This window comes from Arvicola amphibius, chromosome 11, assembly GCF_903992535.2.
Source record: "Arvicola amphibius chromosome 11, mArvAmp1.2, whole genome shotgun sequence".
In the NCBI taxonomy this organism is placed as follows: Eukaryota; Metazoa; Chordata; class Mammalia; order Rodentia; family Cricetidae; genus Arvicola; species Arvicola amphibius.
Window position 1 is genome coordinate 54,374,909 of NC_052057.2, and position 27,140 is coordinate 54,402,048.

General features: G+C 40.0%; 1 protein-coding gene and 1 pseudogene across 1 annotated transcript in view; one reads left to right on the forward strand and one right to left on the reverse strand.

The window, feature by feature from the left end:
- Positions 1–493: 493 nt before the first annotated feature.
- Positions 494–1,371, reverse strand: LOC119826547 (annotated as a pseudogene).
- A 23,606-nt stretch (positions 1,372–24,977) lies between these two features.
- The window catches only part of Cpb1 (carboxypeptidase B1), a 31,957-nt gene continuing 29,794 nt past the window's right edge, over positions 24,978–27,140 (forward strand). The window contains exons 1-2 of the mRNA XM_038348290.1: positions 24,978–25,042; positions 25,132–25,207. Coding sequence (XP_038204218.1) covers positions 24,978–25,042; positions 25,132–25,207 — 141 coding nt within the window. The remainder of the gene's footprint in view (positions 25,043–25,131; positions 25,208–27,140) is intronic.

The following is a 27,140-nucleotide window of genomic DNA, read 5'->3' on the forward strand; positions in this document are numbered from 1 at the left end:
TTCATTTTCAGAGACAGATAACAAAGTAAAAACCTTAGTTGGCATAAGCCATCAAGAGCTAATATTTATGTGGATAGCCTTCCATAAAATGTGGGATGTCTCCTCTCATATTCCTGATCATTCATGTCACAGGACTTTCACTATCAGAATAGGATTTTTTCCCCAACAACAACCAAAAGCAGGAAATGTTGAAATTACAAAGCCTCTAAGGATCTGGGACCTTACTTGCAAGGTGGTATAGTTTCCAGTCTATTACTGTCACCTGTATGATAGAATAGTTGCTGAAGACCAGAAAAACCTTAACTGGTCACAAAGCCAGATTCTCATGATGTAAACCAAACAAAGAGGAAAAATAGGTACCCTCAGACCTATAACAAATGGCTATCCCAAAACAAGAGTCATAGTTCAAACTAACTCTCACAAATGTTTTTTCTCCTGGTAGTTCATTTGAATTTGGAAAAGAATGACTGAAGAGATATCTTTTTTTTTTCAGTTTGCCAAGCTGTGACTGTTTTATTAACTGACCAGATTACAAAAATACCATGGGCAACACCTTAGTTCATCCGTCTAATAAGCCTGTTTATCTGGTCTTCCCTATTGCCAGCATCTCCACCTTCCACAAAATGAGTTGTCTTCTTCTTCATTCCACCTCGTGGAGAAGATAATTTGAAGGGCCACAGGAAGTTATTCGCTTCCTTGAAGCGTTTTCCAACGGTATAGATCTCATGAATTAGATCCTCCATGCAGATGATGCCGTATTTACCAAGAGATCGAGCAATCAAGGAATTATCTGTCAAGGCAATTCTCTTCTTATGAATTTTGCCATAGCCGCGTTTGTAGATGAGCTCATTTACTGACTTCAGATTGGGGTACCCCCATGCAATGTATGGTTCCACAATCCTCAGCATGTTAATTGAAGCCTTGTTGAAGCTTGACAAAGGTGCCGTTGAAGATCTGCCGAAGATGGAGAAGCTGCAACACCTTGCGCACCTTTGGGCTCACACCATTGATACCTTGGATTCTGATGACGAAGGCCAGCTTCGGTTCTGCGGGCACATAGAAGTTTCCAGCTTTCCTTGCCATCCTGGCCATGCGAATCTCCGTCCGGTACATCTGCCTGTACTCCCTATGATAGTGCTTTGCCTTCTCATAGATGAGCTTCCTCTGGGCCCTTCGCAGCGACTTCAGGGCAATCTTCTTCCGAAGGCGCTTCACCTTCAACTCTGTGAAATTCCTTCGCTTTTTCTTCAGCGTTTCTGGCACAGAAGGAACCTTCTTTTTCTTCAGGGTTCCTGGTGCAGCAGGAACCTTCTTTTTCTTCTGGGTTCCCGGTGCAGCAGGAACCTTTTTCTTCTCCGGCACAGCCTCCATTCCTCTAACAACTGGGCACTACAAGTATCTAGAATGTCTGACTTTAGTATAATCTCTATTCTTATGCTGGCTATTGTCAGTATTCCAGGATCCTATCTGTAGAATCTCGAGAAAGTAGAAGCCCACCCATGACCTTCCAGACTATAGAAGAAAGATAATGAACATAGTACTTAGGATACACTGGAACAGACAATGTAAAAGATAGGGTAACAAAGACTAGAGATGTTTACTAAGTTGTGTCTTTCATATGTGCAAAGGACATACCCAGGGAAGAACACACAGAGTACAGCCAGTTTATTTATTTATTTATTTATTTATTTATGATCCTAGAGATTGAGCCCAGAACTTCGTGTTTCCTACATAAGTTGCTCTGTCACTGAGCTTTATCCCCAAGCCCAACTCTCAGATTTAGCTGGCTTGTGTGTGTGTGTGTGTGTGTGTGTGTGTGTGTGTGCATGTGTATAGTATCTTTACCAAACAACAGTAATTTATTTTAAAAAGTACAACATAGTTCTAGAGCAAGAAGCATAGTGACAGGATAACAGAATTTACAGTACAGATTCTTCTAATGGCAAACCATTAAGAGCCAAAGCAGTGCTCAGTGGTGAAACTCTACTCTCTTTGGTAGAATGGGCAAATATAAAATATGAAGTAAAAATTTTTAAATGAAGATTTTTAATATAAATTTGTTTCTTTTTCAGGCAGACATTCTTCTGTATCTGCTTTCTTAAATTGCCCTGAGTTCAACACTTTATTTTAAAGTCACATATTCTTGTCCTGGACACAATGATCATCCATAATCTCTTTTCTCTACACATCACCTTACCCTCTACAATCACATTTTAACTGAAGTTCTCTCTCTTTCTATGAAAAACACACATTCATTTCACACTTAAAGATACTCACTTTTAAATCACTTAAAACACATGTTCTCAAAAATTCTGGGGACTCTAGAAAGTAACTCAGTTGGTAAAATGCTTGCTTCATACACATGAAGCCCTAAATTTGATTCCCAACACATTATAAAGTGGACATAGTGACACACGTCTGTAAACCTGGCACTATTGAGATGAACAAAGAGGATCAGACATTCAAGGCTTTCTTGGCTATATAGCAAGTTGAGTGCCAACTGGGCTGCATGGCATCTTCCTGCCTTAAAAAGGAAGAGACAGCTGCTTGGCCTGCAAGGGGACCTGACAGTCTGCCAGAGGATCCATCATTCTTTGGGGGGTTATTCTCCCAGGATACTGCCTCTCTCTTCCTGTCCCTTCCCAGCTTGCACCCAGAATCCTCCTCCCCCCCCCCCTGCCTCATCCTCCCGTCTTTGGGGCCACAAAATCCCACAGCTCAGCCTGTTTGGGCTCTGGGGACTTGGAATTGTGTGCACCCAGGCCAGTGAGAGGTCCCCTCCTTCATTTGACTGCCCAGGGCAAGGTAGGCCTTTGTCTGAGAGCTGCTTGGCCTGCAAGGGGACCTGACAGTCTGCCAGAGGATCCATCATTCTTTGGGGTGAGTGAGGAGTGAGTGCCCGAACCGCGGCAGCTGCCCGGAGAGGGACCACAGACACTCCACAACTCCCCCTGCCACCAGCACACTTCCTGCTCTTCCTGCAGGGGTTATTCTCCCCTGATACTGCCTCTCTCTTCCTGTCCCTTCCCAGCTTGCACCCAGAAACCTCCCCCCTCTCCCCCTGCCTCATCCTCCCGTCTTTGGGGCCACAAAATCCCACAGCTCAGCCTGTTTGGGCTCTGGGGACCTGGAATTGACTGCACCCAGGCTTGTGGGAGGTCCCCTCCTACATTGGCCTGCCTGGGGCAGGGTAGGCCTTTGTCTGAGAGCTGCTTGGCCTGTAAGGGGACCTGACAGTCTGCCAGAGGATCCATCATTCTTTGGGACACTGCAGTCCTGATGACGACTTCTGGAGATGCACTTTCATACCTCGCTGACCTCTCAACACAGTAGCACCAGTGATATTTTCTTAGTTGTTCTCAGGTGTCCTGCTCTAGTTCTAAGGCCATCCACCCAAAGGGGTCAGACTCTGGCCTCCAGGCAGGTCTGAGGATTCCTGCGGAGGGGTGCGGGCTCCTTCAGATTGTGCTGCCAGGTTCGCTGTGTGGTATTCCATCCCGCCCTGCCCCCACCTTGGCCCTTTTTTTCTGGGCTGCGACCCTGGGCTGCCTGGAATCCCTGATCCTGTGCACTGACATTCCATCTGAACTGGTGAGTGAATGCGGACCCTGGGGCAACCTGCCCTGGAAGAGACCACATACCCCCTACCCCTACTTCCCTCTGCAGGCTTGTGTCTGTTTCTCCCGTCCCTGTGTCTCCCAAGCTTTCCCTAGTGTTCTCAGGTGTCCTGCTCCTGTTCTAAGGCCATCCACCCAAAGGGGTCAGACTCTGGCCTCCAGGCAGGTCTGAGGATTCCTGCGGAGGAGTGCGGGCTCCTTCAGATTGTGCTGCCAGGTTCGCTGTGTGGTATTCCATCCCGCCCTGCCCCCACCTTGGCCCTTTAGTCTGGGCTGCGACCCTGGGCTGCCTGGAATCCCTGATCCTGTGCACTGACATTCCATCTGAACTGGTGAGTGAATGCGGACCCTGGGGCAACCTGCCCTGGAAGAGAGGACAGACCCCCTACCCCCACGTCCCTCTGCAGGCTTGTGTCTGTTTCTCCCATCCCTGTGTCTCACAAGCTTTCCCTAGTGTTCTCAGGTGTCCTGCTCCAGTTCTAAGGCCATCCACCCAAAGGGGCCAGACTCTGACCTCCAGGCAGGTCTGAGGATTCCTGCAAGGGGTGCGGGCTCCTTCAGATTGTGCTGCCAGGTTCGCTGTGTGGTATTCCACCAGTTCAGTTCCACCTGAACTGGTGTCCTGCTCCTGTTCTAAGGCCATCCACCCAGAGGAATCAGACTCTGGCCTCCAGGCAGGTCTGGGGATTCCTGCAAGAGAGTGCGGGCTTCTTCAGATTGTGACGCAAGGAATAGGTCCTCCTCTGACACAGGGGAGATCCAACCAGTTTCAGTCACAACAAAGATTGGTCTAGGACACCAAACGCCTCCAGGCTCCTTTTGAAGGAAGAGATGGGCAGGCGCCAATGCAAGAGCTCCTCCAACAACATGAAAGGCAACATGACATCACCACAATCCAGACATCCCGAAACAACAAGAATTGAACACCCTACACCAGAAGATATAGAAGAATCCGACCTTAAACAGTACTTTATGAAAATAATAGAGGACCTTAAACAGGAGGAAAAAAACTGCCATAAAGAAATGGAGATGACAAACAAAAAGGTAGACGAAATAAATAAATCTCTCAAAGATACCCAAGAAAAACAAGAAAAACAAGAAAAAGCAATCAAACAGGTAAGGGAAACAGTACAAGACCTGAAAAATGAAATGGAGGTATTGAAGAAAACACAATCTGAGGGACGACTGGAAATGGAAACTCTGAGTAAACGAACAGAAACTTCAGAGACAAGTATTTCCAACCGAATACAAGAGATGGAAGAAAGAATCTCGGACTCTGAAGATACTATAGAGGAAATAAACTCACAGATTAAAGAACTAAACAAATCTAACAAATTCTTAATACAAAACATTCAGGAAATCTGGGACACCATGAAAAGACCAAACCTAAGAATAATTGGGGTAGAAGAAGGAGAAGAATTACGACTCAAAGGCCCAGAAAACATATTCAACAAAATTATAGAAGAAAACTTCCCCAACCTAAAGAAGGATGTTCCTATGAAGGTACAAGAAGCCTACAGAAAACCAAATAGACTGGATCAAAAGAAAGCATCCCCATGCCATATAATAATCAAAACACAAAACATACAGAATAAAGAACAGATATTAAGAGCTGCAAAGGAAAAAGGTCAAATAACATATAAAGGGAAACCTATCAGAATTACACCTGATTTCTCAATGGAAACCATAAAAGCCAGAAGAGCTTGGATAGATGTGCTACAGACACTAAGGGAACATGGATGCAAGCCTAGACTACTATACCCAGCAAAGCTTGCATTCACCATTGATGGAGAAAACAAGATATTCCAGGACAAAAACAGATTTAAACAATACGCAGCCACAAATCCAGCCTTGCAGAAAGTATTAGAAGGAAAATCACAAACCAAGGAGTCCAACAACGCCCACAATAACTCAGGCATCTAGCGACCCTTCACCAGCACAACTAGAAGAAGGGAAACACACAAACTCTACTACTAAAAATGACTGAAGTTAACAACCACTGGTCATTAATATCACTTAATATCAATGGACTCAATTCACCTATAAAAAGGCACAGGCTAAGAGACTGGATACGAAAACAGAATCCAATATTTTGCTGTTTACAAGAAACACACCTCAACCACAAAGACAGACACCTACTCAGAGTAAAGGGTTGGGAAAAGGTTTATCAAGCAAATGGCCCTAAGAAACAAGTGGGTGTGGCCATACTAATTTCCAACAAAGTTGACTTCAAACTAAAATCAATCAGAACAGATGGAAAGGGACACTTTATACTCATAACAGGAAAAATCCATCAGAATGAAGTCTCAATCCTGAATATCTATGCCCCTAATATAAAAACTCCTACTTATGTAAAAGAAACACTTCTAGAACTCAAGGCAGCCATCAAACCACACACACTAATAGCTGGAGACTTCAACACTTCGCTCTCACCAATGGACAGGTCAATCAGACAGAAACCTAACAGAGAATTGAAAGACTTAATGGAGGTAATGAACCAAATGGACTTAACAGACATCTATAGAACATTCCACCCAAAAAGGAAAGAATATACCTTCTTCTCTGTGGCTCATGGAACCTTTTCGAAAATTGACCATATACTTGGTAACAAAGCAAACTTCCACAGTTACAAAAAAATATTAGTAACCACCTGTGTCTTATCGGATCACCATGGATTAAAATTAGAATTCAACAACAATGCTACCCCCAGAAAGCCCACAAACTCATGGAAACTGAACAGTCAACTACTGACCCACACCTGGGTCAAGGAAGAAATAAAGAAAGAAATTAAAGTCTTTCTTGAATTTAATGAAAACAAAGACACAGCATACTCAAACCTATGGGACACAATGAAAGCAGTGCTAAGAGGAAAGTTCAGGACACTAAGTGCCCACTTAAAGAAAACGGAAAAAGCACTCATTGGTGACTTAACAGCACACCGGAAAGCTCTGGAAAAAAAGAAGCAGACTCACCTAGGAGAAGTAGAAGACTGGAAATAATCAAACTGAGGGCAGAAATCAACAAAATAGAAACACAGAAAACAATCCAAAGAATCAATGAAACAAGGAGCTGGTTCTTGGAGAAAATCAACAAGATTGACAAACCCTTAGCCAAACTAATCAAACGGCAGAGGGAAAACATGCAAATTACTAAGATCAGAAATGAAAAGGGGGACATAACCACAGACACAGAGGAAATTCAGAGAATCATTAGATCTTACTACAAAAGCCTGTATGCCACAAAATTGGAAAATGTAAAAGAAATGGACAGTTTTTTAGATAAATACCATATACCAAAGTTAAACCAGGACCAGGTAAATGCTCTACATCGTCCTGTCACTCGCGAAGAATTAGAAACTGTTATCAGAAACCTCCCTACCAAAAAGAGCCCAGGACCAGATGGTTTCAATGCGGAATTCTACCAGAACTTCCAAGAAGACCTAATACCTATACTCCTTAAGGTATTTCATAATATAGAAACACAAGAGTCACTGCCAAATTCCTTCTATGAAGCTACAGTTACCCTGATACCTAAACCACACAAAGACTCAACCAAGAAAGAGAATTACAGGCCAATCTCACTCATGAACATTGACGCAAAAATTCTCAATAAAATACTGGCAAACCGAATCCAAGAACACATTAGAAAAATTATCCATTACGATCAAGTAGGCTTCATCCCAGAGATGCAGGGCTGGTTCAACATACGAAAATCTATCAATGTAATCCATCATATAAATAAACTGAAGGAAAAAAACCATATGGTCATCTCATTAGATGCTGAAAAAGCATTTGACAAAATTCAGCACCCTTTTATGATAAAAGTTTTGGAGAGATTAGGGATACAAGGGTCATTCCTAAATATAATAAAAGCTATTTACAGCAAGCCGACAGCTAACATCAAATTAAACGGAGAGAAACTCAAGGCTATCCCACTAAATTCAGGAACACGACAAGGCTGTCCACTCTCTCCTTATCTCTTCAATATAGTGCTTGAAGTTCTAGCAATAGCAATAAGACAACATAAGGGAATCAAGGGGATTCAATTTGGAAAGGAAGAAGTTAAACTTTCATTATTTGCAGATGATATGATAGTATACATAAGCGACCCCAAAAACTCCACCAAAGAACTCCTACAGCTGATAAACTCCTTCAGTAACGTGGAAGGATACAAGATCAACTCCAAAAAATCAGTTGCCCTCCTATACACAAAGGATAAGGAAGTAGAGAGGGAAATCAGAGAAGTATCACCTTTCACAATAGCCACAAATAGCAAAAATTATCTTGGGATAACTCTAACCAAGGAAGTGACAGATCTATTTGACAAGAACTTTAAGTCTTTGAAGAAAGAAATTGATGAGGATACCAGAAAATGGAAGGACCTCCCTTGCTCTTGGACTGGGAGGATCAACATAATAAAAATGGCAATTCTACCAAAATCAATCTATAGATTCAATGCAATCCCAATCAAGGTCCCATTAAAATTCTTCACAGAGATTGAGAGGACAATAATCAACTTTATATGGAAAAACAAGAAACCCAGGATAGCCAAAAAAATCTTATACAATAAAGGTACTTCTGGAGGCATTACCATCCCTGACTTCAAACTCTATTACAAAGCTACAGTATTGAAAACAGCTTGGTATTGGCATAAAAACAGAGAAGTTGACCAATGGAATCGTATAGAAGACCCGGATCTTAAACCACAAACCTACGAACACCTGATTTTTGATAAAGGAGCTAAAAGCACACAATGGAAGAAAGAAAGCATCTTCAACAAATGGTGCTGGCATAATTGGATGTCAACCTGTAGAAGAATGAAAGTAGATCCGTGTCTATCACCATGCACAAAACTCAAGTCCAAATGGATTAAAGACCTCAATATTAATCTGAACACACTGAGCTTGATAGAGGAGAAAGTGGGAAGTACTCTACAACAAATGGGCACAGGGAACCTTTTCCTGCGCATAACCCCAGCTGCACAGACATTAAGGGCAACATTGAATAAATGGGACCTCCTGAAGTTGAGCAGCTTCTGTAAAGCAAAGGACATTGTCACAAAGACACAAAGGCAGCCTACTGACTGGGAAAAGATCTTCACCAACCCTGCAACTGACAAAGGTCTGATCTCTAAAATATATAAGGAACTCAAGAGACTAGACGGTAAAATGCCAATTAACCCAATTAAAAATTGGGGCGCAGAAGTGAACAGAGAATTCTCAACAGAAGAAGTTCGAATGGCCAAAAGACACTTAAGGTCATGCTCAACCTCCCTAGCTATCAGGGAAATGCAAATCAAAACAACTTTGAGATATCATCTTACACCTGTCAGATTGACTAAAATCCAAAACACCAATAATAACCTTTGCTGGAGAGGTTGCTGGTGGGAATGCACACTTGTGCAACCACTTTGGAAAGCAGTGTGGCAGTTTCTCAGGAAATTCGGGATCAACCTACCCCAGGACCCAGCAATTCCACTATTGGGAATCTACCCAAGAGATGCCCAATCATACAACAAAAGCATATGCTCATCTATGTTCATAGCAGCATTATTTGTAATAGCCAGATCCTGGAAACAACCTAGATGCCCTTCAGTGGAAGAATGGATAAAGAAACTGTGGAATATATACATGCTAGAATACTACTCAGCGGTAAAAAACAATGACATCTTGAATTTTGCAGGCAAATGGATGGAAATAGAAAACACTATTCTGAGTGAGGTAACCCAGACCCAAAAAGATGAACATGGGATGTACTCACTCATAATCGGTTTCTAGCCATAATTAAAGGACATTGAGCCTATAAATTTGGGATCCTTGAGAAGATAATAAGAAGGTGAACTCCCAAAAAAAGATATAGTAATCCTCCTGGATATTGGAAGTAGACACGATAGCCAGGCAAAATTGGGAACTTGAGGGTTGGGCGAGACTGGGCCAAGGGAAGATGGGGAGAGAAAAATGTGAAGGGGAGAATGGGGGGAGCTCGGAGGAATGGGATGCTTGGGATATAGGAAGGATGGATATGGGAGCAGGGAAGCATATATCTTAATTTAAGGAGCTACCTGAGGGTTGTCAAGAGACTTGACCCTAGAGGGGTTCCCAGGTTTCCAGGGAGACGCCCCCAGTTAGTTCCTTGGGCAGCTGAGTAGAGGGAGCCTGAAAAGGCCAGTTCCTATAGCCATACTGATGAATTTCTTGCATATCACTATAGAACCTCCACCTGACGACAGATGAAGAAAATGACAGAGCCCCACATTGGAGCACCGGACTGAGCTCCCAAGGTCCTGATGAGGAGCAGAAGGAGGGAGAACATGAGAAAGAAAGTCAGGACCGTGAAGGAACCTCCAGCTGGCGACAGATGGGGAAGGTGACTGAGCCCCACATTGGAGCACTGGACTGAGCTCCCAAGGTCCTGATGAGGAGCAGAAGGAGAGAGAACATGAGGGAGAAAGTCAGGAACGTGAGGGGTGCGTTCACTCATGGAGACGGTGGGACAGAACTAAAGGGAGTTCACCAACTCCAGTTGGAATGGGACTGATGGATCATGCGACCAAACCCGTCTCTCTGAATGTGGCCAACAGCGGGGGCTGACTGAGAAGCAAAGGACATTGGCGCTGGGCTCTGATTCTTCTGCATGGACGGGCTCTGTGGGAGCCTTCTCAGCTTGGTCAATCACCTTCGTGGACCTGGGGGGAGTTGGGAGGACCTTGGACTTAGCATAGAGTGGGGAACCCTGATGGCTCCTTGGCCTTGAGAGGGAGGGAGGGGAGGTATGGGTGGAGGGGAGGGGAGGGAAGGGGGAGATGGAGGGGCGGGAAGGGGGAGGAGGAGGGGAGGGAGGAGGAGGAGGAGGGAAGGAGATGGAAATTTTTAAATATAAAAAAATAAACCATGAGAATGAAAAAAAAATAAAACCATAATCTCATGAAAAAAAAAAGGAAGAGACAGAGAGACAGAGACAGAGTGAGGAAGAAAAGTAGTGAGAAGAGAAGAGAGGAAAGGATGGGAGGGGAGTGGAGTATGAAAGAAAAAAAGAGAAGGGGGCAAGAAAATAAAAAGATTTCTTTAACTCAGAAATTAGCAAAATTACATTGATTTAAGAATTCTATTTTTTAAGAATATTAATATTAAATGTAAAATAAAAACAAAAGAAGAGTGTTTACTGCCTACACAGATGTTTTCTTTTCTTGTTATTTTTTACTAATAGTATTAGGCAAACAACAGTACTAAATGTGCTAAGGCCCATGGGCAAATATAAAGGTTAGCAAAACAAGCAAATATTTAATTTGATCCTAGAGAGAGAAGAGCTATTTATTGAACCCCTCATATTTACTACACTCTAGGGATACAGAATCATAACTAAAACAGGAAGGAAACAAAAATAATTACACATTTGTTAAATTTCCTTGCCCCACTTGTCATCCCTGAAAATTGAGCCCTGGGGAGCTGAGGAATAGTAACAAAGCCTTGGCCTGATTAACTGTGCTCATGGCTTCCACGCCCAGCTGTGCTGTTCAGGGAACTCCCTTATCCTGAGAAACTGTCCACACTTGCAGATGTTCACAGGAAACAAATACAAAGGGACATTAAAGAAATTAAGTTCCTCACGGTCCTGACTTCCTTGCTCATGATCTCCCTCCTTTTGCTCCTCATCAGGACCTTGGGAGCTCAGTCCGGTGCGCCTATGTGGGGCTCTGTCATTTTCTCCATCCAATGTTAGGTGAAGGTTCTATGGTGATATGCAAGATATTCATGAGTATGGAAATAGGATCTGGACATTTCTGGCACCCTCTCCTCAGCTGCCCAAGGACCTAGCTGGGGGCATATTCCTGGACACCTGGGAACCCCTCTAGAGTCAAGTCTCTGCCAACCCTAGAATGGCTCCCTTAACTAAGATATATAATTCCTTGTTCCCATATCCACCCTTCCTATATCCCAACCATCCTATTCCCCCAAGCTCTTCCCATCTTCCACTTCACACTTTTCTCTCCCCATCTCCCCTTGGCCCCATCCCACCCCACCCCCATGTCCCCATTTTTTGTCCGGCAATCTTGTCTACTTCCAGTATCCAGGAGGATAACTAGTGTGTTTACCCACTGAGACAGTGGGACAGATCTAACGGGAGACCACCAAGTCCAGTTGGAATGGGACTGATTTAACAGGGGACCAAACCGGACTCTCTGAATGTGGCTGACGGTGGAGGAGGACTGAGAAACCAAGGACAACGGCAATGAGCATGAACTCTACAGCATGGACGGGCTCACTGTGAGCCTTCTCAGTTTGGTTGCTCACCTTCCTGGACTTAGGGGGAGCTGGGAGGACCTTGGACTTAACATAGTGAAGGGAACCCTGATGGCTCTTTGTCTTGGAGAGGGGAGGAGTGTGGGTATGGGTGGAAGGGAGGGGAGGGAAGGGGGAGGAGGAGGGGAGAAGATGGAAATTTTTAATAAAAAAAATGAGAAAAAAAAAGAAATTAAGTTCTCTCCACTGATGAAAAGTGAGTGATGTTTGCAGTCTTTGGAGGCCTAAAACAAACAAAACACTACTGCTGCTTTTCAGCAGCAGGTCAGTTTGCCTCCTTGGGCTCCATTTAGGACTTCAGTGGTCTTGGATGACGTTTTGTTGCACTTCATGTCACTGACCATAACTCTTCCAAGGCTACAAACCTCCTTGTGCTTCAAGATTCTACTTTAGTAGGCATCTTCTTTATATTGTTATTCAAGCTGCTATTGTCTCTGAGACTGCGTTGTCATTTAATGTTTTAACTGCTTCCTAGGAATGATGACGTAACCACTCAAAAAGCCATGGACAATGTCTATGGACACTGCCCATATATGTCTTTTTCCTTCCTTCCTTCCTTCCTTCCTTCCTTCCTTCCTTCCTTCCTTCCTTTCTTTTCTTTCTTTATTTTTAACTGAAAAAGAATCATTTTATTTCATTATGGAATATTCATTCTTGGAATATTTCTCAGGTTTAGCAACTGGTGAACACTCTGTGGTTATTTCATCTTAATCTGGAAATCTGTGTACAAGAAGAAAGACCTTGATAACATGCAAGCTAAGCTTAAATAATCATTCTCAGAACCAGGCTTGATGGCATATGCTTATAGACCTAATACCTGAGAGGGAGAAGCAAGAGGATCAGGAGTTCAAGGTCAGCTTCCTACATAGTGAGATAGAGACCAGCCTGGGATAATGAGACCCTGACTCAAAAATAACAACAAACAAAATCATTATTGAGTACTTCCTTAGCGCCAGTTTCCTCCTTCTCAGAGAGGCAAACTGGGGTTCCTAACCAGTGAGTGGATGGGGGAAGTAAAGTTAGTTTCTTTTAGGCCTGAGCATTCACAGAATAGAGCATGAGCTTGCAGCTCTTTTCCTGATCCTTACTCTTGCCAATTCCCAGATGACTGGGTCTCAGGGAGAACAGAAGAAGGGTGAGAGAGCCAACTCTTAACTGGCATCAGTGATGAAGCATGATTATTAAAACCTCAGTGTTTCAGGATACAGGTACAGGATGCTCATCTCCCTGCTGCTACTCTGAGGACTTCTGCCTGAGAGTTTTAGAGACCTAATCTGAAGCTAAAACTAGGATTTGTAGCCTTGACAGTGAAAATAATTTCAGGACCAGCCTGTTTATGAAACAGAATTGGAGAGGCTTCAATAAGACTAGGAGGAGAGGAAGCTCTGCTTCCTTATTGGGTCCAGTATTGTGTCTATTTGTTTTTAGGATAGGGCCCCATGTAGTGCAGGTTGGTAGCAAATTTACTAAGTAGCTTGTGGTAACCTTGAACTTCTGTTCCTCTCATCTGTACTTGAGATTACAGGATTGTGACATCATACCTGGTTGTGTCCAAGGTTCTGCATGCCAACTACCCTACCAACTGAGCTATATCCCTTACCTAATTTTCCATTTTTAAACATGTAACTTACTCTTGACCATGTGGCATTCCATCAGTGTGAGATAAATTGTGTTGTGGTGACAAATAGCTCCACAGCTCAGCAGCAGAAAAGAGTCAAGTCTTCTTTTCTATCTTATGCTATATTTTGAGACAGGTTATAGAAAGACATGTCTTTTTCTTAATGCACTCATGTTAGCCACATCTTGATTTAGAAGGAAGACTAGTAAACCAGTGGGTTCTCAACAGAGCATATTTCTTCACAGGGAAATAGATGACAATGTCTGAAGATGCCAGGAGATATCACAATTTGGCATGGGAGGTGTAAAGGAACTGTTTACCATTATCAGTGACAGGGCAGAGACACACAAAGAATTATCTTGTCAAAAAGTCATCAGTGCTAGTGTGGAGCAACCCTGAAAGAGTCTAACAAAATATTAATAATTTCATTGTTACAGTTTCATTTTCCGCTTTTCATATAGTCTTAGTGTATAGGATTGTAGTCACTGACTTCAAATTTTTACCAATAAGAAAACTTGAATATGAGCTTCCATGTAGACATTCAAATCACAGAGTCTGCCACTGTAAGATCCAATGATGCTTTCCAAAACATTGTTGATTTATTTTATGTTCATATCCCTATGATTCATGTAAACTATTAACTACACAAAGCCCTAACAATTCTTTCCACAAGTACAAGAAACAGCAAAACCCTGAGATCTCCTCTTCATAAATTCTATTATTGAAGTTGTGTCTGAGCCGTTTTCATACTCCTTAAAAATTTTTAAAGGTCATGTGGACAGTCCCTTTACCATAACTATAGAGAATATATGTAGCTTCTCTCACACCTCAGTAGATCTTTGTCATACACTTGACTCATGTAGCTAGAATAGACAGTACATTTTAAATCTTCTGGTACCATTTTTATGTTCCCACAATTCAGTAGTCATTTGGGAGAATATTTTTGTTTGTGATATTTGTTAGCCAAAGTACTAAAATGAAACATGAGTAAACAAATTATATTTTAATGAGTATATTATTGGAACAAAGTCATGGAAAAAACAGAAGACTATACAAAGACATAGAAACATTTTTATTAATATCTGTACCAAAAATGATTCAGGTAAATATTGAGTTTGTTTTTCAGTGTGCCTTTGAAGTCCTGAAACTCTTCAATTTTGTGACTTAGTCCTCCATTGATTTTGAAAAGGTTACTAAATTGTCAGTTAAATTGTCTGTCTAAAAAAACTTATAAAAACTACAACTTTTGTGTCGCTGAACTTCAAGTAGCTATTCTTCCCAACATGTTATATTCTGAAGTGAATTTTGTACCAAAATTGCCTCCTATTGATTTAGTGAGAACCTAATATTCTTATATTATTTTATATTGTACCTAATTTTCTGGATGTTATAATACTAGCAGGTTTTTTTTTTAACATGTTCTTTGGTCAGTGTATTCCTTTCTTCTGTGGTGTTTTCAGTGTCTGAGATTCTCTGTATTCTGTTGGCAAAACTTGTCTCTGAGGTTCCTGTTTTAGTTCTAAGTTTTTTTGCTTCCAGATTTCTCTTGATTTTAGGTTTTCTTTGTTGATTCTATTTCCACTTTTAGGCTTTAAATGGTCATCTTTATTTCCTTTTATTGTTTATTTTTGTTTTTATAGATTCTTTAAGAGATTTATTCATGTGCTCTATTAAAAATCTCTATCATATTCATAAAGGCTGTTAAAAGGTCTTTTTCTTGTGTCTCAGTTATGTTGGAATATTCAGGGCTTGCTATGGGAGGGAATGCTGGACTCTGTTGGAGACATATTGTTCCGGATGTTATTATTTTAGTGTTATGCCAGCATCTGGGTATTTGAAATTAAGAAAATTATTATTCTAGCTGCTGATATCTGGTCTTGTCTTTTTTGGTATGCATTCTCTTCTTTGGTTTTTGGTTCCTTTCTGCTTCTTAGAGGAGTGTGGCAGCAGTGTGTAATTTTGTAGAAAACTCTTTTGGGATCCTGATATGTGTGGCTACTGGGAGTTCCAGGTAAAATCTGTTTCTGGGTATTGGGAACAGACACTTAAAACTAGGGATGGATGGCGGCATGGAGGAAGTTCACAGGAGTGAGGAAATCAGTGTACTCCCCCAATACCTGCTTAGGTAGTTCCATGGGAATTGGTACAAAAAAAGAGGAGAGGCAATAGCAGAAGATCTGATACAGAACTGGAATAGAAGGAGAGGAGAAGATTGCAGTTAGTTGCTTCCCTGGACAGACTAGGCTGTGGGCTGAGTGCCTGCTGGAATTATGATCTGGGACAGTCTCATGGGTTGGGGAAGAAATTTTGGTGGAGAAGATCGGTGTAATCTACTGGAGATGGCTGCAGAGGGTAAAAGAGTCTACAGCAGATGTTCTACGGCAGAGCTGTGAATAGGACTGGTGATATGAATTGGAAGAATGGAGAAAGAGGTCAAGATCTCTAATTAGCCTACCTGCACTCCTGGCTAGAATGGTCTATGGGTTTCCAGGAAGTGCCTGCTGGAGTTGGGGTCTTGATTAAAGCCATGAGTTGGGGAAAGAGGTGAGAGGGGATGCACTAGAGATGATGGACTGCTGGGGTTGAAGCAGTTGTTCAGATGTGACATTTGGTGAATAGTGGTGAATGCAGATTCATGGCTGCTAGCAACACTAAAGAGTGAAAGGTTAGTGCTCAAAGCTAAACAAGACATTTATAACATCCCCTTTAAGATGCAGAGGAGGAGGTAGAAAGAATGTAAGAGCTAGACAATAGGAAGAAGGGATAGGAAATGAAAGACACAACTTTGAACTTAAAGCAGCTGTGATTGCCTGCACTGGCTTTGCACAAGAAAGTAACATCAGTGGTCAGAAATGGATGGAGGGATGATCAAAGGCTGTACTTGCCACTGCTGATAGATTCAGTTTTAGTGATGGGGGCGGCAGGCTGCGGCCTGGCTCCTAGCTAACTTTACCCAAAATAATTACACAGAAACTGTATTCATTTAAACACTGCTTGGCCCATTAGTTTCAGCCTCTTATTGGCTAATTCTCACATTTTGCTTTAACCCATAATTAGTAATCTGTGTAGCACCATGAAGTGGTGGCTTATCACGAGAGATATTAACCTGCATCTGTCTCAGAGAGGAGAGGCATGGCGACTGCCTGAGGCATCTGCCTGACTCTGCTTTCATTCTACCACAATTCTGTTCTGTCTACTCCACCTACCTAATTTTCTGTCCTATTTAAGGGCCAAGGCAGTTTCTTTATTAACCAATGAAAGTAACACATAGACAGATGACCCTCCTCCATCATTCAGTGAGATATTTTTTACTAATAGATTTAGGGAAAGTGGGAATCATTTCCTGAGATATGTGCCTTCTGGTGATCCCATCAGGCTTCAAGAGGTATTTCCAATTACCATGGATGTTACTGGTTTGAGTAAATCTCTCAGAAACCAAAACTCAAAATGAAGAATCTAGGTAAAGAACTGGGAGGGAGGGATGTGAGTTTATAGGGTAGGTGGTAATAAGAAAGAGTTGGGGTAAAGAGTAACCAGAATACATTATATACGTGTTCATGAAGTTGTCAAATAAAAAAAATTAATTAATAAAAAAGATCAGAAATTCGCAGTACCAAACCTTAAGGTAAGGTAATTATAATTCTACTCATGAACTCAGTCCAGATATTCCCAAACTGTGACAAAAGCACTGCTTTTAAAGAAATTGATCCATAGCCAGATGCATGGGAATGTTGGATTGGGTTGAAGTTCTTGGTTTAACTCTACTCAGTCAACCCCAGGCACAGCTGGAAAATGTGTTCTGGAAACATTGCATGCCAAATTCAACTTTTGGTGATTTACAGCACGTATTACAGATCCTGAGAAATTGCTCAAAAGGGAGCTTGTTTATTTTAGCTTAAAGCAAACATATTTGACCTCAGAACCCTTTTGTATTATGGGATGTGTTTATGGAAAAAATTTCCACATACTTAAGGATTATATAGAATGAATTATAACACCATAGAGCATAGAGATTTTAGATACTCTAAAATCTCAAAAATGTTACAAAAAACACAGAAAGACACAATGGTGCCTCCTGCTTTATTAATCACAAGTATTATATGCCTCCTGCTTTATTAATCACAAGTATTATACATATAAAAGGATAATTTAAAATATAAACATAAAACAGGAAACAAAATGCCAGTATCTATGAAAAATTATGGAACCTAATTTCCCTCTACTTAGATTTATGAATTACTAATTTGAGAAAGACTCTCAAATATTTTCACAGTTCAAAATAGAAAGTTAAACATAGATGATGTCCTTCCTGAGTGAATATTTTTGATTCTGAACTTTCTGGATCTAACCTCATTATCTGAATTTAGAGAATTCTCCAAATAAGTTACCCTCGGAAGCATGAAATCTTCTCACTAGCAAAATTGGAAGTAGATTTTAACTCTACCAACTTTCCTTATAGTAAAAGCATTGACTTATTAAGTTTAACATTCATTTGAGAAATAATGACACCCAGAGAAGACTTCTCAAGATCTCAATAGAACTGGATGAAAACAGAATCTGAAAAAATCTGCAGTAGGATAAAATGCATATGCATGGTATGTTGGTTTAAGATATTTCAGGGTAAATTCATGATTAAAGAATAAATCATATCATTTACCATTTATATAGCAACCAGGGCACAATGTGTGATATGGGTATGATAATCAAGATGATATCATATAAATTGGGTATGATAGTGGCTCACACCTGTAAACCTATCCCTTTGGAGGCTGAAACAGGAGGAGGCTGTGGGTGAACCTGAAGCAAAGCTGCGTACATAGTGAATCATGTCTAAAATGAAGAACATAGAGGGAGGGATGGGGTAAGGAAAGACAGAGAAACAGAGAAAAATACACACAAACACACAGAGAGAGAGAGAGACAGAGACAGAGACAGAGACAGAGAGACAGAGACAGAGAGTTCTATGAAGAATCTTCCAACAGAAACTATCAACCCTAAGAGTGTAGACATAGTGGGAACAAGATTATGATTTGAGATATTTCTAATTTTTTCATGTGACTTTCTATATATTTATAAAAATAAGAGGAGATTGTGGAAAGTATCATTGCTATAAACCAAAAGGAAAAACATTTGAACTTCCTATAAAAGGACTACCCACCTTAATTGTAATCTCCCTATAATGTATTATTTCAACAGTACCAAAGTAATTGGGATTTTGTAGATGTCAGATTGTTATTATTTCTTTTTATTTCTAATCAACAAAGAAGTCTGTACATACTAAAAATATAAATTAGGATGAATAAAATCCAGAGCCTGTGAGACCCACATGTTGGAAGAAGAGAACAAGCTTCCTCAATTTTTCTTTTGACATCTACACACAGCCACATGTCCTAGCTAGTTTTATGTCAACTTGACACAAGCTAAGGTCATCTGAAATGAGGGAGTCTAGATTGAAAAGGTGCCTCCATAAGATCAGACTGTAGACAAGTCTATGAGATTTCCTGAATTTCCTTAATTGGTGATTGATAGGGAAAGGCCAGCCTATAGTGAGTGGTGCCATTCCTGAACAGGTGATCCTGGTTGTATAAAAAAAGCACACTGAGAAAGCCAAGGGAAGCCAGTAAACAGTGTCACTCCACTGCCTCTAGAAACATCTTCTGCCTCCAGATTCATGCTTTGAGTTCCTGTCTTGTCTTCCTTCGAAGATGGATTACAATGCGGAAGTGTAAGCCAAATAAACTCTTCCCTCTCCAAGTTGTGTGGTCATGGTGTTTTGTTATAGCAATAGTAACCCTAATATATTATGGAATGTACACATGCACATGCACATGCACATGCACACACTAAATATATAAATGTAATAAGAAATAAAGTCATCAAAATACTGAATAAGATCCAATTTAATGTGACCCAGTTTAATATGTCTGGGAGACTGCAATCCAAGAGAGAAGAAAAGATTCAGAAATATTCGACCAAGATCCAAAATGAAATAACAAAAGACATAGATAAAAGCAAAATGCTACAAGATAGCAGAGAGAAGGGAATATCTCAAACCAACTTGTTAAAATCAAAACAGCCTAAAATTTCAAATTACTACTTAGTTTTATCTGTAAAGGTAAATGAATCATTTATGCCTTCATATTAGGAATGCCATGAAATTGAGATTTAAATGTTTTTAAATTCTTAATGAAATCAGGAGAAATAAGGAAATAATCAAACAAAGGACAACTGGCTTATACTCTTTAAAAATATCAAAGATATTAAAGATAAATATTGACATTCCAGTCCACCTTAAGAAAGACTGAAGAGAGAACAACAAACAAATGATACAGTTTACTGGGTCCAAAATCATTTATACATACAGTATATTGAACATCTTTGCCCTGGAAGACAATAAGATCAGTTCCTACTCATTGGACAAGGTTGTTGTGAACCACCAAAGTGACCTAGACTTTCCTATTACAGGTTGTAATAGAGTTTGTTCTACCTTAATAGATCTTCTTGTAGTCAGAATGAATGAGAATTAAAGCAGTCAATACTGAAACTTGAGAAATCTGTCAAGTTTTGAAGGCAAATTGTTCTAGCCATTGGGTCCAATAGCTTGGGCAAGAGGCCCTGACGTCAATGTTACAGACCAACTTCATTATATTACATGGAATCCTATCAATATTAGGCCTAGTTGATGTCATGTTAGACTGACTGAGTGCATTTAATTCCAGTTCTCTTAAATCAGATTAATTGAAGTGTTTAAGCAAGTGGCATATTAGTGGGAAAGTCCACTAAAGAAGGTAAGAACAATTTAGAATTGGTAAGATCTGATTCACTGTGAGTCATAATATTTCCCCATTTTTAGGACAGCTTTATTTGCACTGTCCTTGTATTTTGAATAGCAGAAGATGGAGACATTATGTTCTTTCTTTGACCTTACTCCAACACAAGGAAAGGCCTATTTGATATCAGGATAATAAAACTTCTTTGGAATAAAGCTTGCCAGAATTTGCAAACATCCCCTTCATGAGATGGTTTTCTAAATTCAGTAGGCTTCCCTTGTAACACAAGTGTACAGATCTACATGAGCTAGCTGGTCTATACATGATTTCCATCCCACCAAGAAGAAATAGAACTGATAAAAATTAAACTCTTGTGTTTCATCCTAAACTATGAACAATGAACTCCTTTGCTTCTGACTTCAGTTTCATGTCTTCTGATAAAATGCTTGTGACTAGCCAGGGTAACATGCTAGCTTGTGGACTGAAAAAAAAATCAAATGTTCCAACAAAGACTGAATTAACGTAGGCAAGTATTACTTTTATGAGAAAAAAGCCCCAGTATAACCATATAATTTATCCTCAAACTTGTATATATATTTGGTGCAAATCCCAGTGAAAGTAAAGTTTTTCATGAAAATTAAACTATATGTGTAAATGTAAAGTTCTTACCACAACAAACACAATATTATGAATGAACAAATTTTTCCATGTGTTGTGGTGCGCACCTTTAATCCCAGCATTCGGGAGGCAGAGGCAAGAAGATCTCTCTTAAAGAGAGTCCCAGGATAGCCAGTGCTGTTACACATAGACCCTGTCTCAAAAAACAAACAAAAAAATTAAGATTCTACTGTTTGATCTTAAGACAAAAAAAAAGAACATAAAGCAACTAGCAAACCTTTAAAAGTACCAACAACCCTACCTTGAAATTGGTTAACTGCAAAAATCAATATGGGTTAAGCAGTTGCCTCTAGCCAAAGAAAAGTTGCAGGCTTTAGAACATCTGGTACAAAAGCAATAGATGCTCACCATATTGAAGAATAAACCAGACCTTGTAATTCTCCTGTACTTTCTGTAAAAAAGAAATCTGGTAAATTGAGAATGGTGACAGATCTGAGAGCTGTCAATAAAATAATCTAACCTATTAAAAAAAAAGAAGTAGTAACCAATTTCCAGGAGGATCTATATATGTTTTTCTTTGGGCTCACCTCATTATTTAGCTTCTCTAGGATCATGAGTTATAGGCTCAATGTCCTTTGTTAATGGATAGAATCCACTAATGAGTGAGTACATACCGTATTCATCTTTTTGGGTCTGGTTTATCTCACTCAACATAGTGTTTTCTATTTCCATCCATTTGCATGCAAAATTCAAGATGTCATTGTTTTTTAATGCTGAGTAGAACTCTAATATGTATATTGCTACACTTTCTTTATCCATTCTTCTATTGAGGGGCACCTAGGTTGTTTCCAGGTTCTGGCTATTACAGATAGTGTTGCTATTAACATAGTTGAACAAATGCTTTTGTAGTATGATTGGGCATCTCTTAGGTATATTCCCAAGAGTGGAGTTGCTGGATCCTGGGGTAGGTTGACTCCCAGTTTCCTGAGAAACCACCACACTGATTTCGAAAGTGGTTGCACAAGTTTGCATTCTCACCAGCAATGGATGAGTGTTCCCCTTACTCCGCATCCTCTCCAGCATAGGTTATCATTGGTGTTTTTGATTTTAGAGAAGCTAAATAATGAGGTGAACCCAAAGAAATACATATATAGATCCTCCTGGAAATTGGAAGCAGACAAGATTGCCGGGCAAAAGTTGGGACCATAGGGGTGGAGATGGGGTAGGGGGAAGTGGAGAGGGGGGAGCAAGAAGGGAAAAGGGGAGGATTGGGAGAGCTTAGGGGAGTGAGATGGTTGAGATGGAGGAAGGGAGGCTATGGGAGAAGATATCTTAATTAAGGGAGCCATTTTAGGGTCGGCAAAATTCTTGGCTCTAGAGGGGTTCCCAGGTATCCAAGGGCATGTCCCCAGCTAGGTCTTTGGGCAGTAGAGAAGAGGGTGCCTGAACTAGCCTTGTCCCACAGCCACACTGGTGGATATTTTGAATATCACCATAGAAACTTTGTCTGGCGATGGATAGAGATAGACACAGAGACCCAAATTGGAGCACTGGACTGTCTAGTTGAAGAGCAGAAGGAGGGAGAACATGAGAAAGGAAATCAGGACCGCAAGGGGTATGTCCACCCACTGAGAAAGTGTGACTGATCTAAGGGGAGCTCACTGAGGTCAGCTGGACTGGGAGTGAACGAGCATGTGATCAAACCAGACTTTCTGAATGTGGCTGACAATGGGGGCTGACTGAGAAGCCAATGATAATGGCACTGGGATTTGATTCTACTGCATGTACTGGCTTTTTGGGATCCTAGTCTGTTTGGATGCACACCTTCCTAGGCCTAGATGGAGGGGAGAGGGCACTGGACTTCCCACAGGGCAGGGTACCCTGCCCTTTCTTAGGACTGGAGGGGGGAGAAGAGTGGAGGAGTGGGAGAGAAAGGGGAGGAGGGGAGGAGGTGGAAATTTTGAATGGTATTATTTATAAAGCAAAAAGAAAAACTAATATAAAAGTGAAAAAAAGAAATAGTAGCCAAAACATTGCAGTAGTATCTTAAATTAGACCAAAAGGTTCATGGAGCATAACCGGAAGTTCAGAAGTGGCCTCATGGCATGCATGGCAAATACATTTTGACAAAGAATCCAAAGTAATTCAGCAAGGAAATAAAACTGGATCTACTGAATACCCAAATGTTTAAAAATTAATTAACACTATACAAAAAAACTAAAATGGCAAAGCTTCTGTAAGAAAACAGGGGAATGTGTTTGAGATCCTGGGATAGACAATAATCTCTTTCAGGAAAAGATGAACAGACTCTAATTATAAAAATTGGGAACAAATGAAACTTTAAGAAAAAATAAAATTTCTATATCTCTAAAGAAAATGTTGATGAAAATGTAAACTCTGCTCCAGCAAGAAATATTTGCAACATAGATTTCCAACAACAAACCTGTCTTCAGGGCCCATTAGATGACTGAGAAGATAAAAATCACCTTAATCAGATACAATGTTCCTACTACTGGCTCTGATGAGTGTGGCCCTTGCTCAACCTTCTCCAGAGGACTTTGATGGGTAAGCTCATCCTTCCTTACAAAGCAAGCTTTATAATTTTTGACACATTGCTGAAATTTAAGTTTCTATTCATTATTTTCACCATTTAGCAATCATATGTTCTGTGTCAGTGTACCTGATGAAGATCATATCAATTTAATTCAGGAGCTGCTATGCCCAGTCTTTAATCCTTCTAACCCACAGTGGAAGAAGAAGAAAGACTCCTAAAAGTTATCCTCTGACCTCATATACATTATCTCATGCAAATATATGTGCACACATATACACAAATAAAATTTTTAGAAATGTGTTTAAGCTATATAAAGAAGTCCTACACGCACAAACACAGCTATATAAAGAAGTCCTACACACACAAACACATACACACACACAGCTGTATGTGCACAATCACAAATAAAAAATGTTTTAAAGTACATATATTCAAGATTTATGAAGAAGTCCTGACAAAAAAAATGAAGAGAAAAAAGCAAGCAATGAATTTCTTTTCAAAAGAGTTCAGTAGATTCTTCACAAAACTATATTCATAAATTATCATTAAACACATGAAAGGGTCTTGAGCATTTTCAGTTATTGGGAAGATGCAACCTACAATCATTTTGAAGTTACTTCACAGTTACTAGAATTAGCAGAATGAAAGATGACAAATGTAGAGAATTTAAAGCAACTAGCCAAAACTTAACATCATGTAAACACTGTGGAAAATGCTTGGTAGGATCATGGTAAGCCTGCACCCAAATTATTATTCATCAGTTTTACCCAAATGGAAGTATATGTCAACAAAAAGACTTGTGCAAAATGTTTGTTCAAGTGTAATTTATAGTAGCACATGTTATAAATGATAAAAGCAACTAGAAAAATTGGAATATGCTCACAGTGAAATGGTGATTGTGTGTAGAAAGACATGAATATTAAAAAATGATTAATCTCAAAAACAAAAGAAATTGTTATACAAAAGAATGCACATGGTAAATACAGTCTCATATACATAAAGTTTGAATAGACAAAATTAATATATAGCTAAAACCTTCGATAGTAATTTCTTGAAGGAAGTTTTAAAATATATAAGACAAAGTGCTAATGGAATTTCTTAAGCTAGAAAATGTCTTCTGCCTTTGGGGAATTACATATTTGCCAAAGCCCATTAAACATACTTTAATATACCCATATGTAGATCTCATTTCAAAATGAAAATGAAAAGACTACAACATAGATTTTATTTAATCCCTCCCAATGTTTCTAGGTTTAAGCTGAAAACTAGACCTATGCAAACTAGTTCTGTTCAAACTGGCACGTGAGATGATTTGCTCTTTCTACAGGTGTTGAGAAAGATAACTTCTTAGACTTTATATGCCTACCAAAGTAACTGTGCCAGGAAAATTGTAATCAAGATCTGATAGTGCCCCCCCTTTTTTAACCTGGAGAACAGAAAGAACACTCTGGATTATAAAAGCAGGTTGGATCCTGCTGCGGGGGAGTCTTAATCAGATACAATGTTGCTGCTACTGGTTCTGGTGAGTGTGGCCCTGGCTCAACCTTCTCAGGAGGACTTTGATGGGTAAGCTCATCCTTCCTTACTAAGCAAGTTTGATAATTTCAGACACATTGCTGAAATTTAAATTTCTATTCATTATTTTCACCATTTAGCAATCAGGTGTTCCGTGTAAGTGTACCTAATGAAGATCATATCAATTTAATTCAGGAGCTGGCCAACAGCGTACAGGTAAAGTGACAGTTCTCTGCTTTACACTAACTTTAAAGCCTGATTTACTCTGATTCTACCAAAGAGCAGTGACAGGAAATATTACCTGCAGGAATTTTAGATGCAAGACATAAAACTTGGAAAGTACTTAATGCCACAATGCTTTCTTTTGCTGCTTAAATTAGATCGTAGCAAGCCCTGATGTGCTATAAATCCACGGAACCTTTGGAAGAGCTGGCAATGACAGCTTGATGAGTGGTATCTGTCCTGAAGGTCACAGAACATCTAACACGCAAGTCACTTCCCTTCCAAGTCAAAGGAGAAAAATGACCAATTTGGAAATGACTGAAAACCCAGGCTTTTTTCCAACTTCATATTCATTTCCGTAAACTGTGTGTCATATTTCCCTTTGATTTTTCTCTCATTTCTAATCACAGAACTTAAGTTTACCTGACCTTGACTGTGGTCGCCTTAATTGAGAGAGAAAAGGAAGGTAAAACTCACAAGTGATTTCCATACTAATCTTTTGGTTTAAAAAAATAAAGTCATGCTACTCGAAAAATATCCATATGGTTAGAATTTACATTTTTTCTTCTGTGTATAGTGTGACAGCAATCTACTTCTGAGTACAAGTAGTACCATCTAGGTCAATGTTATTTATTCTTGAGTATATGAGGCAAAACAATCTCCTAGCTCTTGCGTGTCAGTCTGCCTATCCGTCTATCATCTCAGTGTATCATTTCTGTTTTCACTTTTAAGGCAGACGTGAAAAAATGATGTAAAAGGTAGAAAGTGTCATAATCATAAAATGTGAAGTTTGAGTTGAAAGAGAACATAAAGTCATCTACTCTAGCCTTTCTTTCAAATCTAGAATTTTCTTCTAGGAAGTGGCATCCCTATTTGCTAGCGTTGATTAGTAATTGCTTCTAGGGACAATAGGAACACTTTACAAACCACCCTGTTGGTTTTCTGTAATATATCAAGATGGAGGTGCCTTCCTTCTAACTTGGACTCATTAGAAGCAACTGAGTCAGATACCAGTTAGCTCTAAGGTTTTTCTTCTTTGCTTTTCTAGCACCTCTCCTTTTATTAGCTTACAGAGTTTGGAGCATTTGGGTCACCTCTGGAGACATTTCAATCTTCCTATTTTATTTTGAAAGTTTATCTTTCATAATTGGCAATGGGCCTCCAGGAGCACCTTGATGGAGATATATATATATATATATAACAGGACTATCACTTGCCTTCATTGAATAACAGATATTTATTACATTTATTACTCTGGTATAACATACTTTTTCATACCTCAGGGATACTAGAGCACACTCTACTTATACTAAACTTGGGTCAAATATGAATCATTTTTTGTCACACAAATTACCCTCAAGCAAGTAGTCCTCTCTTTTCAGTGTTCACCTTAATATAAATTTGGGATTTTAGACTTTCCTTGTAAAATTTACATTTATAGCCTGTTTCCAACATACTGAAATTCTTTTAACAAGATTAGATCCTCTAGGACTGGAGTTACAGATGGTTGTGAATCACCATGTGGGTACTGGGAATCAGACCCAGGTTGTCTGCGGTTCTCTTCATCTCTGAGCCACATCTCCAATGCCCCGAGCATGTCTTCTTGGTTTATGCTTTTCATGGGTGAAGAAAATGTGGAGTAAGTAAGGGGTCTACACAAAGAGATCTTCATTATAGTTTATTTAGTTAATACATTTTTATCATCAGTCTCCAGTCTCCAATGTACCATGTAGGGCATTTAAAATGAAAATGATTCATCAGCTTGCTCTCCTTAGGATAAGTATGCTCAACTACCTTATGTAAGCTGGGTATTATCTAGAGATAGCACTGTGTAGCTTTCTGGCTTATAAAAAGACATAGCAGGAGAGATCGTTTATCAAATGCTTCAGAGAACAAGGCTAGTAGTTGAATCTTCCAATTATCAGAT